This window comes from Manacus vitellinus, unplaced genomic scaffold (genome assembly GCF_001715985.3).
Source record: "Manacus vitellinus isolate BGI_N305 unplaced genomic scaffold, ASM171598v3 scaffold_1_pilon, whole genome shotgun sequence".
NCBI lineage: Eukaryota > Metazoa > Chordata > Aves > Passeriformes > Pipridae > Manacus > Manacus vitellinus.
In genome coordinates, this window is record NW_021939396.1 from 19,962,020 (window position 1) to 19,978,775 (window position 16,756).

The window sequence follows — 16,756 nt, forward strand, 5'->3', positions numbered from 1 at the left end:
AATGTACTGTAAAAGAACAAAATTTTCAAAAGAGGGAGTGAGCATGCACAAAAAAATAGTTACTGAACTACAAAATGGGAAAGACTAATCTATTTTTGCAGTTTACTTTTAATAAGAAAATCCTAGCAACATAAAAGTCTCATTGAAGCTTCCGAAATCAGGGCTTGTAATTAAGGGAGATGGGAAATCCATCGGCTGCATCACTGGGACTTGGCGTTTTCCACTGCATCAGAAGAAAGCCTAGCAGACCTTTACTGAAAGGTGCATTTCTCTGTCAAGAGCATCTCCACAAAGTTTACATGCTACCTATCCTGGCTGTTAGAGCCAGGAGGGAAAACCTCACCAGACCGGCACTTGCATGAGCCTATCGTCAGCACTGACCTTCCAAGCAGAGATCTTTACATTTGTACTTTTCACTTTTTTGATATTCCAGCATTATGACCTAAAACATGCTGTCCTTAAAAAACCCAACTATTCCTCACCAGCCGAGGAATCAGGGCCAAAAAGGCTGCAAAGCAGTAAAATAATTACATGATAATCTGCTAGATTTGTGATATAACTTGTACAATTGCTACCATGAAACACAATTCTCTAGGGAAAGAAAAAACATTTAATTAGGTCTAAAATATAGCGATAATAAATTGTCTAACAAGGTTCCACCTCCATCCACGATAACTGTGCTTTCCACTTACCTTGTCACAAAAGACCTTGATCTGGCAGTAGGCTCGGTGGATGGGTTTATTGCTGCGGTTGTTGTAGCTGTACGTATCGATCTGAATCATCAAAGGAAGCCCTTTTACTCCTTTTTGTGAGGAGAAGTCTGTGCTCAAGCAATTCACTGTGATGAAAATCTGTGTGCCAGAGAGATTACTTTTAAAATGTGGTACAAACAATGATTAAACTTCGAGAAACACATGAAAACAAATGGGAAAATAAAAGCAGATACACCACCCTACCCACCCCCCCAAAAAACCCAACAGTTATTAATTCAGCTATGATGCATTCTCTGGCAATTCACACATTTATTCTCCACTTCTGTCCTAAATCCAACAAAGATGCTTCCATCCTGTCAAGTAGGACAAAATTTTAAGGCATGTATCAGCACTTCAGTTTGGATCAGAAGCTCACATTTGAGTTGAATCATTTGGTTGTCCCAATTTACCATGCTTTGGTTCACACCAGAGAGCTCAGAGTACATGAGTTGGATTCTTTTTGGAAGAGTCAGACCAGAAGTTGTGTTCTGTGAGCATTCCTCAGTTGCTCCAGCTGCTAATGGTTGCTCAGTCCATGGGAACTGACTAAAGACAACCTAAAACCTCCTAAAATGTGCCTCACATGGATGTCAGGTCTTTAGCCCTGACTTGCTTCATTCTAGAAATCTGCTCTGTATGTTTGCACTATTTGTTAAAAGTGCAGATAGGATCAGCTGGGTTGGAAAGGACCTTGGAGATCATCAAGTCCAACCTTCATCCACTACCACCGTGGTTACTAGACCATGGCACTAAGTGCCACATTCAGTCTCACCTTAAAAACCTCCAGAGACAGAGATCGTCTTGCTTCGCCCTTTCCAGCTGCCTTTGGTCTGGCTTGTTCTTCTGACAGCTCACAATTCAAATTCATTGGGGCAATGATAAGCCATACCCTTTTTTTTTATTTTACAAATTTTCTTCACGCTGTCATCAGGGGTACCCCTTCCTCCATCCCATCAAGAGATACCCTTGATCTTTACTTCAAAGGTCCTTCATTGTCTTCTTTCAATTTCAAAAATGCATCTCATCCTGTCTTTCAAACTGGGAAGCTCATTAATAAAACTACTGCCTCTCTCTTCTCAAAAGTCCTCTTTGTCATGTAGCAACCACTTAACTTGACATTGCATTCTGTTTCTGGCAAGCCCCCTACTTGTCTGTGCTTCAGAAATCCACCTCTTGCTCTTCTTCTACAAGCACTTATGTCAGTTGACACCCACTAGTCATCTCCTGCTCTCTAACTCCATTGGTACCATGGGACACGGTGTGTCTCATCTGCCATGTCTGTACAGGACCTGGGAGAAGGATCTCCCACCACCAAAGTCTCACAAGGACTATTCTGATGCAAAGCAAGCATTGTGAACTGAAATACCATTGATAGCTTTCAGTCAGGATAGCCTGAATGATACTGGATTAAAAATCCAGTTTTCTGCCCAGTGAGGAATATGTGCATTACATAGTAATTTGGGGCAATTATGCACTGACCTGATTCTACTTTTAATTTTTCCTCCGTTTTAAAAACAAAAACAAACTGCCAAACAAACAAAATCCCAAAACTGTGAACTAGGGAAAAGGACAAAGAAAACCACCAGTATCTCCTGAAACATGAGGATGTGAAACCTGACACTCAGGAAGGAAGAGATCTCAAACAAGGCTCTCAAACAGACCTGATGCACACCTTGCTGGGCAGAGGAGGGAGCAGCAGGCCACTGGTCTGGGAGGATTCAGGAAGGAAGAGCATGAAGGAACCCCTCCCCAGTCCACAAACAGGGAAAATAAACCAACCGTGTGGCTGTTCAGAATGCAACATCCCTAAGACAGGCAGCTGAGAATAAAGAAGGTCTCCCGGGGCTGGTGGGGCATACTTCACCCTCATGGCAGAAGTTACCATTACAGTCATGGTCTTTATGATGGAGCCAGCTTGTTTACCTGACTGAGCTAATGGCCCCTCCACTTTCTGCTTCTGATTCTATCACAGAACTGCATTTACAAACGAAATAGTTGAACTTTAACTGCGGGAAGAGGAGGGAGGCGGGGAAGGGCCCGAGGTGAAACTCTGATTTTGAAGCTGATAGTGTTCTTTCTGTTTCAAATTACAAGTTGGTCTCTCCTCCAGCTCCAAAGGTAAGTGTAGATATGGGCGCATACGCCTTTGAAATATAACAGCCTGAATTTCATTTGCCTTCAGACTCCTTTACAGTGTCAGGGCAACAGTTTAAACTGTGTGTGAACATACAGGAGTGGAATGAGGTTTGGCATAAAACAGAAATCTAGTCTCACTATACTTTAGCTCATACTTCTGCACAAGGATTTTCCAAACTGTAAGTTGAAATGTGAGAGGGAACATGCAGGCTTTGCATCTACTCAGCACTTTGTACATCTGCAACATTTGCTGCATGCTCAGCTGAGAAGTAAAAAAAGATCTTGTCCCACCTTAATCAACTACATACACTGCGTGTCATCTCTTTCACTGCCACCACAATCACAGAGCAGAGTAGGAGCAGCTGGGGAAGACAGACTTTATTGTTTCAAGAGTCCCTATACAGCAATAACAGATTATTCAGCATGAATAATAGATATGTGCTGTAAGATTCAATATCTTGTCCCGACACAGTAATACATCAGGATCTCTCTGAGAAGCAATGACTGTACATTCACGTACATGAAGTGTACTATACTTTCTGCCATATCATTTGCACCTCACAGATAGACAGATGGATTCAAATTAACATAGATCATTCATTTGGGGGAAATTTTCTGTCTCCATGCAATATTCTATTAGCTTTCCTGTAAAGCACAACACTGACTTTAGATTCAGAAAACATGGGAAGTGTGTAGAGGGGAAGGAGAAGAGGGTGTATTCCTGTTCTTGGAGTTGATTTTAGGGTCTCCTTTTTTTTTTTTTTTGCACAACTAAAGATTTGCACCAGTTTTAATACAGTGGTGCAGCAGGCTGCTATGGCGAACAGGACCTGGGGAAACACCTGGACAGTACCCTTCTCTCTCCCCTGCTCTGACCAGAAACCACCTCCACAACGCAGTGATCTGCACTGAGCAGCAGTGCTTTTAACTGCCTGTCCAAGTACAGCCTGCTTTGCCCTTTACAACCCTCATCTTCCTCTCTTTCTCACCTCCTGTCCATAATGCAGGTACTCCCACTCTCTATGAGACAAGGGGCAAAACAACCCCATCTTCAGACGTGAAAAGAAAAAGCACTGCTCTACTTCTCCTGGCAGATACCCAGGTTTAAGATCCTCCTTCCTGAGGTCTCTTGCATAGTAGAAATAACAGTAGCAGGAGTAGAAATCAGTTTCCCTCCCCAGCTCTGTCTACACTTGTCTTAGAACTCTATTAATAAAAGTGAATATAATTGTCTATCTGAATTAATTTACAAACTTTTTTTTTCCCCTGTGCAAACTGGATTTTAACAATGTTTTGCTATCAATTGGGTTGTCATTATAGTGATGTCTTTTTTTTTAATGTCAGTATATCTCAGATTAGAGCAATTAATGGCAGAGTTCCACCCATCTAGTCTCCAGCTCAGGCATGCCGTTGGTAATGAAATACTAATTTGGAGAAACATCTGCTGCTGAGAAAGTTTCAAAAGTGGCCTAAGATAACGACAACTCTTCTGTTTGATATACAGCATGTCTAGAAAAAGCACTCTCTCTTTCAGGGAAGGCACTCCTCCATGGTGTAGCTGCTATTATGTGAATTACTGACTGTTTGTTAAATACTGCAGCATAATTAGGGATGTACAAGACACAAACACAGTAAGCTGCCTTAAGAGAAAACAAGGCTCAGAAGTGCATTTCCCTTTTTATCATTTAATTCAGCCAACATGACTCCTGCTGTGATCTCTCAGCTTATACACCTTAAAAGGTCTACAGTTACAAAACTTTTCATATAAGCCTTTCATTACTATTTACCTTTCTGGCTCCCATTGTCTCAGAAAGAGCCAGGGGCAGAAGGGAGGGAAGAGTGTGTTATGGCACAAAATCAGAAACTTACAGCAGTTTCTCTACTGAATACCAGTAATACATAGTACCTACACCTGGATGATGGGTCTTAAAAACCCTGTTTTTAAAAAGTTCATCCCTCCAGACTGTAACAACAAAGAGTTAAGTGACGTGTCTCTCAAATGACTAACATCAATCCCATCATTCCTCCTATACACAAAAAGTGTGGTTTTATAGTTTCTCCTGCCAGCCGTTACCTTATAAATCCCACACAAAGGTAAAACCTTTGTTTTATTTCAATACAAATGTCTCCAGCAAATGTTTGCACTACTCTTTTGAAGCTTCCTCAACCCACACCACACCCAGGCAACTACATAAAAATGCCATTTGCCTTGAATCTCAGATGCATACTTACCAAGTATACACTGGATTTCAACATTATGTGCTACCACAGGTTAACTCTTCTTTAATATATACACATGTGTGTGCATGTCTCACATATATATATATATATATATATATATACACTTGCACAGACAGACATGGATTATTAAAGTAGTTGCCAAGTCTAATCCTAAATAATTTCTGGTACTAACTCCCCAAAATGAAGCATCTCTTCCTTCAACCTTTAAATTTTGACAGTAGAGAAAATGTTAATTTCCTTCCTAATTAAATTAAATTAAATTTGATGTAACTTAAGAAGGAAATTTGTGATTATGAACAAAATAATTCTTATACTAGTCAAAGCCTGTCCTAAGTATCACTAGCAATGTTAAAGAAATATGGATTGGCACAATACAAATCGCTGCTACAGATAGTTCTGCTCTACAAGCTTGATTTTACCATTGTGCCCGCTGGAATTGGAGCTCACTTTGGCCCACAATATCCAAGAACCTAATCCTGCAAATCACTCACTCTTTGAAAACAGCTTATTACTGTATGGGCTATGCCAAAACTCATTAAATACCTGGAAAGGTTCCCAGAGGCTTCAGCATGCTTTGGATTAAAGATCTACATTTCAGTTAAATATAGCAGGACAATGATTGCACGCAAGTATACACAACAACTGCAGAGTGCACAGCTCCTGTGCACACCAAAGGGCATATGTCAGCACCTGCCTCAATTATATATCCACCAACATGTCTCTTTACCACATGTCCAAGTTGTGGTGCTCAGCAGAAACCAGTAACCTCTTGGTATCACTGAAAGTTATTTTTTGTGTCTTTAAGGTGACATTTTTCTTTAGCAACTGCTCACTGAAGTAACATCTTTGAATTTAAGGTTAAAAAGCATTTTCCATAAAAATATTCAATTAATGTACTGTTTCAGAATTAACACCGTCCTAACCACTTGAAATTAGAAAATTACCAATCACAGAAAAGGCATATCTCAAGGAATTGGTAGGATTTATGACAAATATATTCTCCTTTGACCAGGAGGATTCTGGTTCATAATTATCTTCCTTGCAAAGTAACTTCTGTCAGCGATTAGACTGTAAGCAGACAGATGAATGTCTATCAAAAATGAAGCTGAACTCTGTTCAAAAGCCTCCACTTGAACTTTGTCAACCAGCCAGATGCTGCAAAAAAAAAATCTTCTATAGGGCAACAGCAAGGCAACTACCTACCTTCTAGCATATTTATATAAATAGACTTCTAAAAGTCATTCAGTTCTTGTTAATTGTTGTTTGTTTCCTCACCTTTTTTTAAAGAACTCCTTTAAAAATACCAAACATAGCATTCAGGTTCAACCAAAGGGAGCTGAAAAATCACCTTGCCCATAAATGTTGCATATTTATACACAGAACTAAATACAGAAGTGAAACAAAGATGGATTGTACAAAACTGTTCTTCTCTTCCTACCTCTGTTCCCTTACAGTACAATATATTTGTCTTAAGGAAGCATAAGATAGAGTTTGACATGGTTACAGTCTTCCCCTTATTTTCCTGTATCCTGTTCTGAACCACAAGCCCCACAGCGACTTCTAGATAAGGGCCCCAGCAGAAAAGGATATTGTTCTAGAAAAGGGTAAGAATACACCAGGACAAACTCTGCTCTGCCAGAAGGCAAGGGGACTGCTGTCAACCAGATACAGCAGCAGAAACGCCAGCAGAGTGGCGTTTCTGACTTTGGTGCTGTTTCCTTAGTCCACACAAAGCAATAGTGAGATTATTCCACAGCTTGACATGAGCTGTACAAGATTCCCTTTCCATTGACTTGTTCTGCCAAGCAGCAGCTGAAAGACAAGGCACCAAGCACGGGGAGTTGGAACCAACAGCTCAGTTACAATCACATTACTGGGGTAATAGAGGCCTCTGCCTCTGAATTCCTGTTTCTTCCACATAAGACCCACATGAGATGCTGCCTTATCAACCCTTAGCAGGCTCACTGTTAGCAGGCAGACTGGCTGCCACACCCGTGCTTTTATACCCTCATCCTGAAGGGCTTGGAGGAGGAGGAGTGTCTGCTCTGCTTGTGTGTGGGAGGGAGAAATCTGGCTCTAAATGAGGAGAAATAGGGATTTAAATCAGCTGCCCTCCAGGTGGAGTAAGAAAGTGAGAAATCTGATGTTCCAGATAGGTGTTCCTAGATGCGGGATTTAGTCTCCCAGGAGAGACAGGCATATTTGGATATGTGATTTCTGCTGCTTTTGTTTGATTTTCCAGATCACTCCCCTGTGCACTTCCAACAAGAAGTCCATTTTCTGTGTTACTTCCCAGGCCAGCAGAGTACTTCATCACATCTCATCTCAGAGGCCCTGCAAAGAACTGCTCTGTGCTACTCTTGTCTGACTCCAAAGAGAAAAGCCATTGTGCCTCTGAGTGGGTTAAGTTTTAATCTTGAAATTGTGGTGGAAAAGAGAAAACAACACTGAGCAGAAACAATGGAGCCAGTTGAAAGATCATCATTCAAAAAGCTTAGGAAAAGAGTCTGTAATTACGCCTTGAAATTCTTCATCTCTCTTGGATGAGGTAATTGCTGGAGAAAAAACAGCCTTCAGTGACGTGCCTCAGAGTTTACAGCTTTCCAACACCACAAGGGCATCCTATGGGAATCCCCAGACCCGGTGCAACTGGTTGTTGTATTAGACTCTCCCACAGGAGCAAGCAAGTGGGTACATGTACACGTGCAGGGAGGGAGACACTTTAGTGCAGGCAAGGTGGTAACCTTCCACATACAGCCTGATTCATGCTTCATAGCTCAACACCAAAGCGTGTTATGAATCCTCTTACTTTTATCAATACATTTGCAGTTCAAGCTCCTAAAAGATCAGATATTTATTAACTATCCCCCAAAATAAATATGCATAAGCTAATTTGCATTTTAATTAATACTTCCTGCAGAAATACAAGGGGCTTAAATTTCACTCCTGACAGTTTTTAAGTCCAGCAACAGTAAGAGAGTCTTTATTTTACAATCTTAGTATGTTTTATTTCCAGTGATCATTGCAACAGTTGTGTTCTTCATGTAGTGGCACCAAAGGCAAGAGCAATGTGAATGGTGTGAGATTAGAACAAAATGTCCCAGGGTTAACACCTGACATTAGTGGATGTGACTGTCTTGTTTCTAGATCAACATGGTGTCTTGCTAAGTCTGGCTAGCAGCTGCAAATGCGTTAAAGAACTGCCAGCCCTGGCAGCGGGGATGGTAGATGCCAGTGGGACAAGACTGCCATGCTCTAGCCATGGTAGCGCTTCTGTAAAGGTCCCTGAGAAAGTTTGTTTGTGTTGAAGATCCCAAATCTGTATTTGCTGTATCTCCTTGCATAATGATCACACACACAACAGTCACCTCTTGTGACTGCAGAGGACAACATACAGCTGTAGTTCGAAATGGAATCACATAACAGGGAAGTATCTGAGGCGGTGACAATGTAATCATTAGATGAGTAAATATAACTACATTAGCAACTGGCCAAGTACAACTCTGTTTACCAAGGCCTGCTTTTGAAAGAGCTGGGTGGTTTTCAGAACTATTGTCTTTTTTTTTAAGATGTGCATCAGAGATGAAAATCCCTGTTACTACAAACCTCAGCACCTTCAGTCAGCAAGTCAGGGCAGTGAGTATTAATACCATCGCCCCGCGCTCGACACAATCTCCCACAGGACTCACTCACTCCAATGCAATCTCTCTAATTCTCTGTTAGAAACGCAGTGGGGAATTGTGCATGAAGATGTCTCTGTATTTGAAAGATTCATTGCATTACTTGAACACTGGGCATTTTGTATTCAACATGAAAATGGTATCAGGAGTTTGCCAAGCTCAACAGTGTTTGCTGTTTAGTAATTCTACATCCCCAAGAGTACTGCATTACCCTCACTCATTTTACACAGCCTATTTCCCTTGTTGTTTGCCTTCCGGGGGCCAACTTCTTCTTAGAATTACCGGCAGCTTTTCACTTCTCCCACACTAGTCCATGCAGCTGAAGCACTCTGACAGCCTTTGTACAACCTTATCTGTAAGAAACTCTTCTGTTCTGGTTTATAGATCCACTTAGCAGTCACAATCCTGAATGAAAAACTCCATGCCTAAGGGTACTTGACCATTTAAAAAAAATAAAAAGTAAAAAAAAATGCATTAATCCTCAAAAATACATTTGTTCCCAATTGCAAGGACAGTCTGTGTAACGCTATGAAAAATAATGGCACCAACACAAGGGAAGGTATAGTCTAACTTACAGAGTATTGATTATTTGAGATGTTCCTAGTGTAGAAAGGAAGTTGATAGTTTAGAGAAAGAAAACATTCACCTTGTGTCCTATACCTGACTTGGCAAATAAGAAAAAAAATTTCTACTGTTTCTCAGGCTGGGCACCTACCAGCAACCCTTCTTATATGTCAAAAAGGAGAGAAGTGGAACAGTGACTATGGATAGATGGTATTTATATAGGGATACCATCTGCATGGCTTTTCCTCACCTTTGCCTCCTCATTGACGTCCCAAGTAAAGGACACGGCATTGAATGCAATTTCTTCAATATTCCCAATGGTATTAAAACTCTCCTTGTAATCAGCTGTAAGAAAAAACAAACAAACAAAAGACCAATGAAAAAAAATTGAACTTTCACAGTTCATAGTACATCTTTGCTTCTTCGTCTGGGTTCTCTAACACATCAAAACTACCTCTTGTACTGTTTATGATTCATTAATAACCTTAATTGCAAAGAGATAATACAATGCAACTTGAGTCACACGCACAGTATATCACTGGCTGATGTTCTAACAAAATATTGCTTGCTCTCAAAAAGAAGTAAGTGTGACTCTAGTGGCAATGAGCAGGTGCATTTCATTAGCTTGGCCAAGAAATGGCCAAAACTGGAAAATTAACTAAAAAACTACTGAAGCATTTAAAGAGACTGTTCAAAACTTGACATAAATAAATAGCATTACAGTAAATTCTAAAGAAGCTTTCTAAAAGGCTAAGAGCTATAATTGAAGGATATCATTAGTAGTGTATATTTCTTGCACAGCTCCTTCAAGTTTCCTAGGAACTGCACCAGATGCTGGATCAATGTTTCTCTATTAAAAAAAGGAAAACAAAAAACAAACAAAAACCAACACCAAAACAAAAAACAAACCAACAAAAAACTGCAAAGAAACAAACCCACAAAGATCCTTTTCCCAACGGTTTTATGCAACTAAAACAGCAAACAAACAAATGTAGAGTATTTTTAAGTTGTCTGACTACAAAATCTGCACCTTCTTCTCCCTTCTTCCGAAAGGGCTGTTAATATTATCAATAAGCTAGCTTTTAGCAAGGAATGAAAGCAAAAGGGAGGAAGACTTCATAGTTGACCCAACAGTCCCCTAGAAATAGTAAGGGTGTAAAACCATGTAAAACAGACAACTCCCAGGTCGTCTTTATTATTGAAAAGAGGAACAAGCCACCTTTTTCTCTCCCTTTGCTGGCCAGTTTAACACACTTTCTTCCTTTTGTTGACAGATTAAGAGAAGTGCCAGGTAACATCTGCTTAATTAAAGGAACTTCCAGATTGTTCACACAAATGCATCAACTCTCTCTGGGACATATATATTTCCTAAGAATCCCCTGAGGGTTGTAACTGGACTCAGAGCCAGAGGGTTGAAATTACTCCCTTGATCTAATGTTTGCCCAAATCTGTGCCTTAGAAGCATGCTGATTCTTAGCTTTGTAATAAGTTATGGAGAGAGGATGTTTTTGTATTCTGTGAGGCACACAAATGGTTTCAATATTCATTTCCTTTGCTCTTCTAAACTGTTGGTCTCTAAAAAATAATTTCTACATAATAACTGCTATGAAATCATTTATAACAAAACCATTTCTGCAAGGAGGATTATTTAACATTTGAGACATGCAATCAGTATACTTTTCTCTCATCTAAAACACAAGAATGCTGACATCTCACTAGGCAAGTGAAACTGTGTCCCTGGGACACATAAATGATTTTTGGATACAATAAAAAAATCACTGTTCAGACCCTAGGAACAGCACGAGATATTTGGTAATGTAGTAAATTAACACAGTATTTGAGAGGGCAGGCAGGCTTTTCATTCCCACCAAGAACTCAGATCTCCTTTCTAACTGAAGTCATTGGCTTCACTATCTAAATTCAGTATGGGAATGCAAATGAGAAGAATTACAAGACACATAAGTAGTTTAATATGCATGTGCACACATCCACCCACCTCTAAATTTATGATTCACCAGAAAGTGCCTTGTGCAACTGACTGCTGCATATGGGCGTGCTGTGTAGGTGCACTTTGGAAAGACATGAACAAGATGTCTCGTAAAGACACTTGTTTTCTTCTCCTAAAAGGCTGTCAGAACCTCACATCCCACCAACCCTTCCCTTCCCCCAACACATGCCTCTGCTTCCTTAATTGCCATACACAAATCTCACGGAGTGTCTATGCGACACGCTGTTAAAAAGTAGAAGTGTATCCTATTCCTCTCAATTTACAGACAATTAAAGAAGGATCTTCAGTTGATTAAGAAAGAATTTACATCCAAGGATATTTGAAAGCTGTTAGAGTGACTACAATTTTTCCGCTTCTGCTGCTGTGAGTTACCAGAAAGAGAAAGTTGGGGTTTTTCAATATTCAAGAAAATGGTTGTACAGGAATTATTTCCTCTTGTGTTACATAAACTGCATAGTAAACAATGGCAAATTTTTAATTTTAACTACTAATCATGCATTACATAACTTTGTAGTAGCCTTTGTAGCTTCTTTGTATATATATATATAGTAGCAGTGCACATAAATAATACAAACTATCCCCCCCCAAAAAAACATAGGCAAGTTTCTGGAGCACAAAGATTCCACACCCACTCTTCATATTTGAACCTGTCCTGGTATTTCACAAATTATTGTACTGATTCTAAATAATCAATATTTGCTGCAACTTAATATTGAATTATTTATTTCACATTATTTTAAAAGAAAAAGCTAGTGATCAAACGTCACAGCACTGTGAAAAAGACAGCTGGGTTTTTTGCCCTCTTTACTCATGCTAAAAAGAGTGAACATGCCTTCCTCCTTCTTCAGAAAAATCAATTATAGCAGACAGCCTAAATTTTAGAAAATGCCTTACCTTCTTGCTTAATAAGCATCAAAGCCTTCAGGTTTATTCCTCAAGCACTGACTTGCTTACATGTAAGTACAAGCTTATGCTATTAATATCAATGCATCTACAGACGGGGTACTGCATCTAACCCATTCAACCATCCTTTCTCCCAGGAGGTGCACCAGCCAGTACACAAAACAAATTAAAGCAGTGACTGACCCCAATGTGATTGGAGTGAAGCAGCAAGTCACTATTTCCTCTGATCTCCAAAATATAACTGCACGCCAGAAGGCAGACAGACAGACCTGTGCCACTGCAGAAAGCAGCATAAGCACAGTCCCCACCCCTATCTGAGGGCTGAACAGCTGGAGCCCAGAACTAGAGCATCCCAAACTCATTTGATGTTCTGCCTGCTAAAGACCACATCATGCTCTAGATTAAAAGTGCATTCATAAACAATTAAAAAGAATTCACAGATGTTAAACATGCTACAAACATCAAGTTAAAATAATATTAAAGACTATAAATATATATGGAACAGGTGATGCAGATATACAGACACCTAATTCTCTCTGTTAACTTTGGGGCCTGGACACTAACTCAGTATTCCTTTACAGGACCCATACAAGGTCCTGAATTTTTAATGTAAAGGGAAATCTTCATAGAGTCATTCAATATAATTTTGGATGGAAGGAATCCCTAGAGGTTATCTGGTTCAAGGAGGGCCAGCTTCAAATTTGGATTGTTTCTCATTTAGATCATTTGATGGTAAAACTGGGAGATTGCTACTTGTATGGGAAATGTAGTTGGGAGCTATTCTGGCCTAATAAACCAAATAGGCATAAGGTAAGTGCCAAAGAAAATTAAATGTACTTCAGAAATACCATACTTGGTAAGGGCTAAGGCCATATTTCAGTTGTTCTCAAGAAAACACTACTGAGCAACATCTGGGTCTTTCTTCTGAAAACTCTGAGGTGAACCATGCTCTTACAGCTCTTACATCTGACAAGGAGTCAATAAGTCTTACTACACTGGGCTGTGCTCGTGTTTGCAGTCCAAATAAAGAATATGCACCAGAGTGCCTCAAAAGTCAGCACAGACCTATTTCATCTCAAACCAACGGAAAATTAAAAGACGTTCACTTTAACACAGGTAAACACACAGCTCATGTACAGCACTTGTTTTGCAGAGCACTATTTTACAGAATATGCATCATAAGCTGACTCATTGGGGAAAGGGACTGAAATGTGCCAGGACACTACAAGTACAGTGGAGTCAGAGGGTGTTGGCATGGCAGTGGAACAAGCTCATGAGCGCATACTTTCAAAGGTATGAGCATTTAGTACTGTAAGCTTGTAGTGACTAGTACAAAAAAGTAGGCAGCCTTCAGAAATAGCTGTGACGTGGCACACTTGCTCTTTTAACGTGTCACAATAGGAGTCATTTGGTCTCGGGTGGCGATTTTACTGCCTGAACTATACCAAAGGGCAAGGAAAGAAAAAAGGAAAAAACCCAAAGAAGTTGGGGAAACAGTTCAGCCAGAACAATGATGATAAGAGGCAGAGAGGAGATTCGGGAGGAGCTGCTTTGACAAAACACACTTGACCTTAAGTGGAGCTCCGAGGAGGCTGCAGCATTTCAAAGGCTAAAGGCATTGTGTGAGTAGAAACACTTAGGTACTGATTCCCTGATCACCCAGTTCAATTGCCCCTGAAGTCTTGTGGTGTTCTTTACCAGTAACCCTGCTTTGTTTTCAAACTCCTCTCTGCCTCCTCTCATTCCTGCCATTCAATGGTTTGGTTCCCTCAGGCGGTCAAAACAAGATAGACTTTGTCTGCTTTGGTCTTGCCGACTCCTTTGACTGGAATCCTGCAGATGGCTGCATGTGTAAACTGCATGTGGGAGGGGAGAAGCACTTGATGTCTAGACACTGCCATTGATTCAAACTTCAGGCTCCTTGGCAGAAGGTACGTGTTCTTCCTCTGCTAAAATCTCCCAAGCATGTGGATAGGGCAGCTGTGGCTGAAAGAGGCTTGTAAATACCTTAGATGGGATGAACGGTAAACAGATCTCTCAGGATAGCACACCAGAGCTTGTTCTCCCTCAGTGCTGACACCAACAAGACTCCAAGTCTTCGAGTGTAGGAGTCCTGTGCCCTCCTGCAGTCACCAGGATGAAGGCATCCTCATTCTCAGCCTGCACTTCCACATCAATTAGCTAACACAACTGTTACTGGCTGCTATTGTTACTGGATCAAAGACTGGATCAGCCTTTGAAAAACTAAAGAAAACAAACATTCTGCCACTCTTGAGGAGGTGCAGACCCCGACTTCCCAGCTGCAGAAGGTGGATCACTAAATACACATGCACGGGGCAGCTCTTCTGTGTAACTACTGAGAACCATTCCTTCTGCATGCTCCCTATCCTGCTCCATAGACCCTATTGTCCAGTCCTAGCAGGGATGAGCCATTGCCAAAAACTGTGGTACTGTGCAAGGTATCAGAGCTTTCCATATCTGAAATCTTCCCTGAAACATCTGGAGATCTTCTTACACTTACCAATGTCGAGGACCCTCTGTTTAGCTGTGTGCTGCCGGGAATGCCAGTACTTCCAGTATTTCAGCTGTTCATCTCTGTTTTTATCCTCACTGAAAACAACCATGACCACGCTCTATGAAAAAAACCACCAGAAACCACATTAGTTAAAATAATTAATAGTCAGAAACACAAAAATTAAAATCTCCTATATGCTTCTAATGCTGATCCAGTCATCACCCTCTCCTCATACTTTGGTTGTAGAAGATTGCTAGGTTTTAATCCAGTCCAACATTGCAGTGCACTTAAAGACTCCAGGCAGAGGAAATGTAGTTGGAAAATAATGCAAGGCCCAGGATTATGTTCCCAATAGTCCAAATAAAATTTAATCATATTCTTAGATTTAAGAAGTCTAAGTTCCCTTTATTAAAATGTGGTCATTTCAAAGTGAGAGGATCCCCAATTCCAATTCTGATCTGAGTCCAGCCAAAGTGATGGAGTTTAGATTCTTTGTCACTCTGGAAGATAACATTACACTGAAAGGGATGTGTTGTTATGGAGCTTCACCTCACTGGCTAAGGCAGGACATTTTCAGTTTTACCATATACAGTCAAAATACCCTTCTTGGGAGCAGAACTCTTGCATACTTGTATTTAATGACAAACTCAATGTAAGTATTTACTGAGTTTTACTGAGGTTTTCACTTCATGTTCTAAATTCCCTTTCTTAAACTGTGTGATTCAAAGCAAACAGATTGAAACTTTATGCAAAATTTTATATTAGCAATAAAGTTTTTTTTTAAAAGCCCTGCTGTAGCCAAGTAAAACAAAAAAAAACCCACAAAACAATGAATAAATAATCCTATCAGGTAAACTGAAGTGAAAATAAAGCACAGAGAACAAAAAAAATCACTTTTAAATATCCTCTTTTGTTCCTGTTCTTCCTTTAACCTCAAGACACTAAGGTCAAACCATCATCAAGCTGTTTCATAAGCTGAGGAGCTGGATCACGATTGATTCATGATCTGTGTCGCTCCACACAGTCACCACTGTAACCCTTCACATGCTCTGTGACCTTTTGCATAAAAGCTGAACACCATCACCACATCTTCCATGTCCAGTCTCCGCATGGGCACAAGGCAATATATGCCATGGACAAGCCCTGAGTTATTCCTGTGCATACTGGTTGCCCATCAGGTACGTGCTGCCTGGCCAGCTGATGCACTAACCAGATCTGACCATGCTGACCAGCTTTTCCACCAAGGACAGCATTAATCTTTTTCCTCTATGAAACACTTACATGGAACTTGTAGAGGTTTAATACCTTCAAAACCTCTTGCACCTCTGTCAGGTTTGGATGGAATTGGCAATAAATTCAAGAGTCGCCTGAGTAGGGCCCTGGCAAACAGAACATGATCGTGAAAGTTGCACGTGGTTTCACAATCTTCTGTAAACTACATCCTCCAAAAGGATGTGGTCTCATCTCTCTTTTACAACTTCAACCCTTCTGTTATCACAGCTTCAAAACTCATGTGGCACTGAACCAGGCCTATGAGGACTGGTTTTCAGTCAGACCAGTGAGCTCCTGTCTCCTGTTTCAGCTCTGCAAGTGCTAGACCTGGAGCCAAAAAGGGGGAAGGAACAGGTGGCAGGGAAAGAGATTTTGCAGCAAGAGAGAAATCTTACATCAGCTTTAGCCAACAGTGTAACACTACAGCCTCATGTCCTCAGGAAACCAGGCTAGAAATTAACTGCTAATCCAGGTGTGCTGGTTTAAAAGTTAACCAGCAGGGGGAATGAACCCAACTCAAAGGAGAGATTATAAGTCAGAATAACAATTTATTAAAATAATACAGTAAGTACAATAATACAAACAAACAATTGGTCTCAACCCACAAAAACCCAAATGTATAACCCAGTGCCCTGGGGCCTGAACAAAGTGGTGTTCCTTGGGCCCTGTTTGAGTCCAAAGTAAA

At 40.5% G+C, this 16,756-nt stretch overlaps 1 protein-coding gene across 3 annotated transcripts in view; it reads right to left on the bottom strand.

Moving 5' to 3' along the window:
- The window catches only part of GRHL2 (grainyhead like transcription factor 2), a 71,516-nt gene that overhangs the window by 22,852 nt on the left and 31,908 nt on the right, over window positions 1–16,756 (bottom strand). For all 3 annotated transcript variants that reach the window (XM_018077961.2, XM_018077950.2, XM_018077970.2), the window contains exons 7-9: window positions 14,806–14,917; window positions 9,624–9,718; window positions 693–851 (exon numbers count right to left, since the gene is read on the bottom strand). In XM_018077961.2, coding sequence (XP_017933450.1) covers window positions 693–851; window positions 9,624–9,718; window positions 14,806–14,917 — 366 coding nt within the window. The remainder of the gene's footprint in view (window positions 1–692; window positions 852–9,623; window positions 9,719–14,805; window positions 14,918–16,756) is intronic.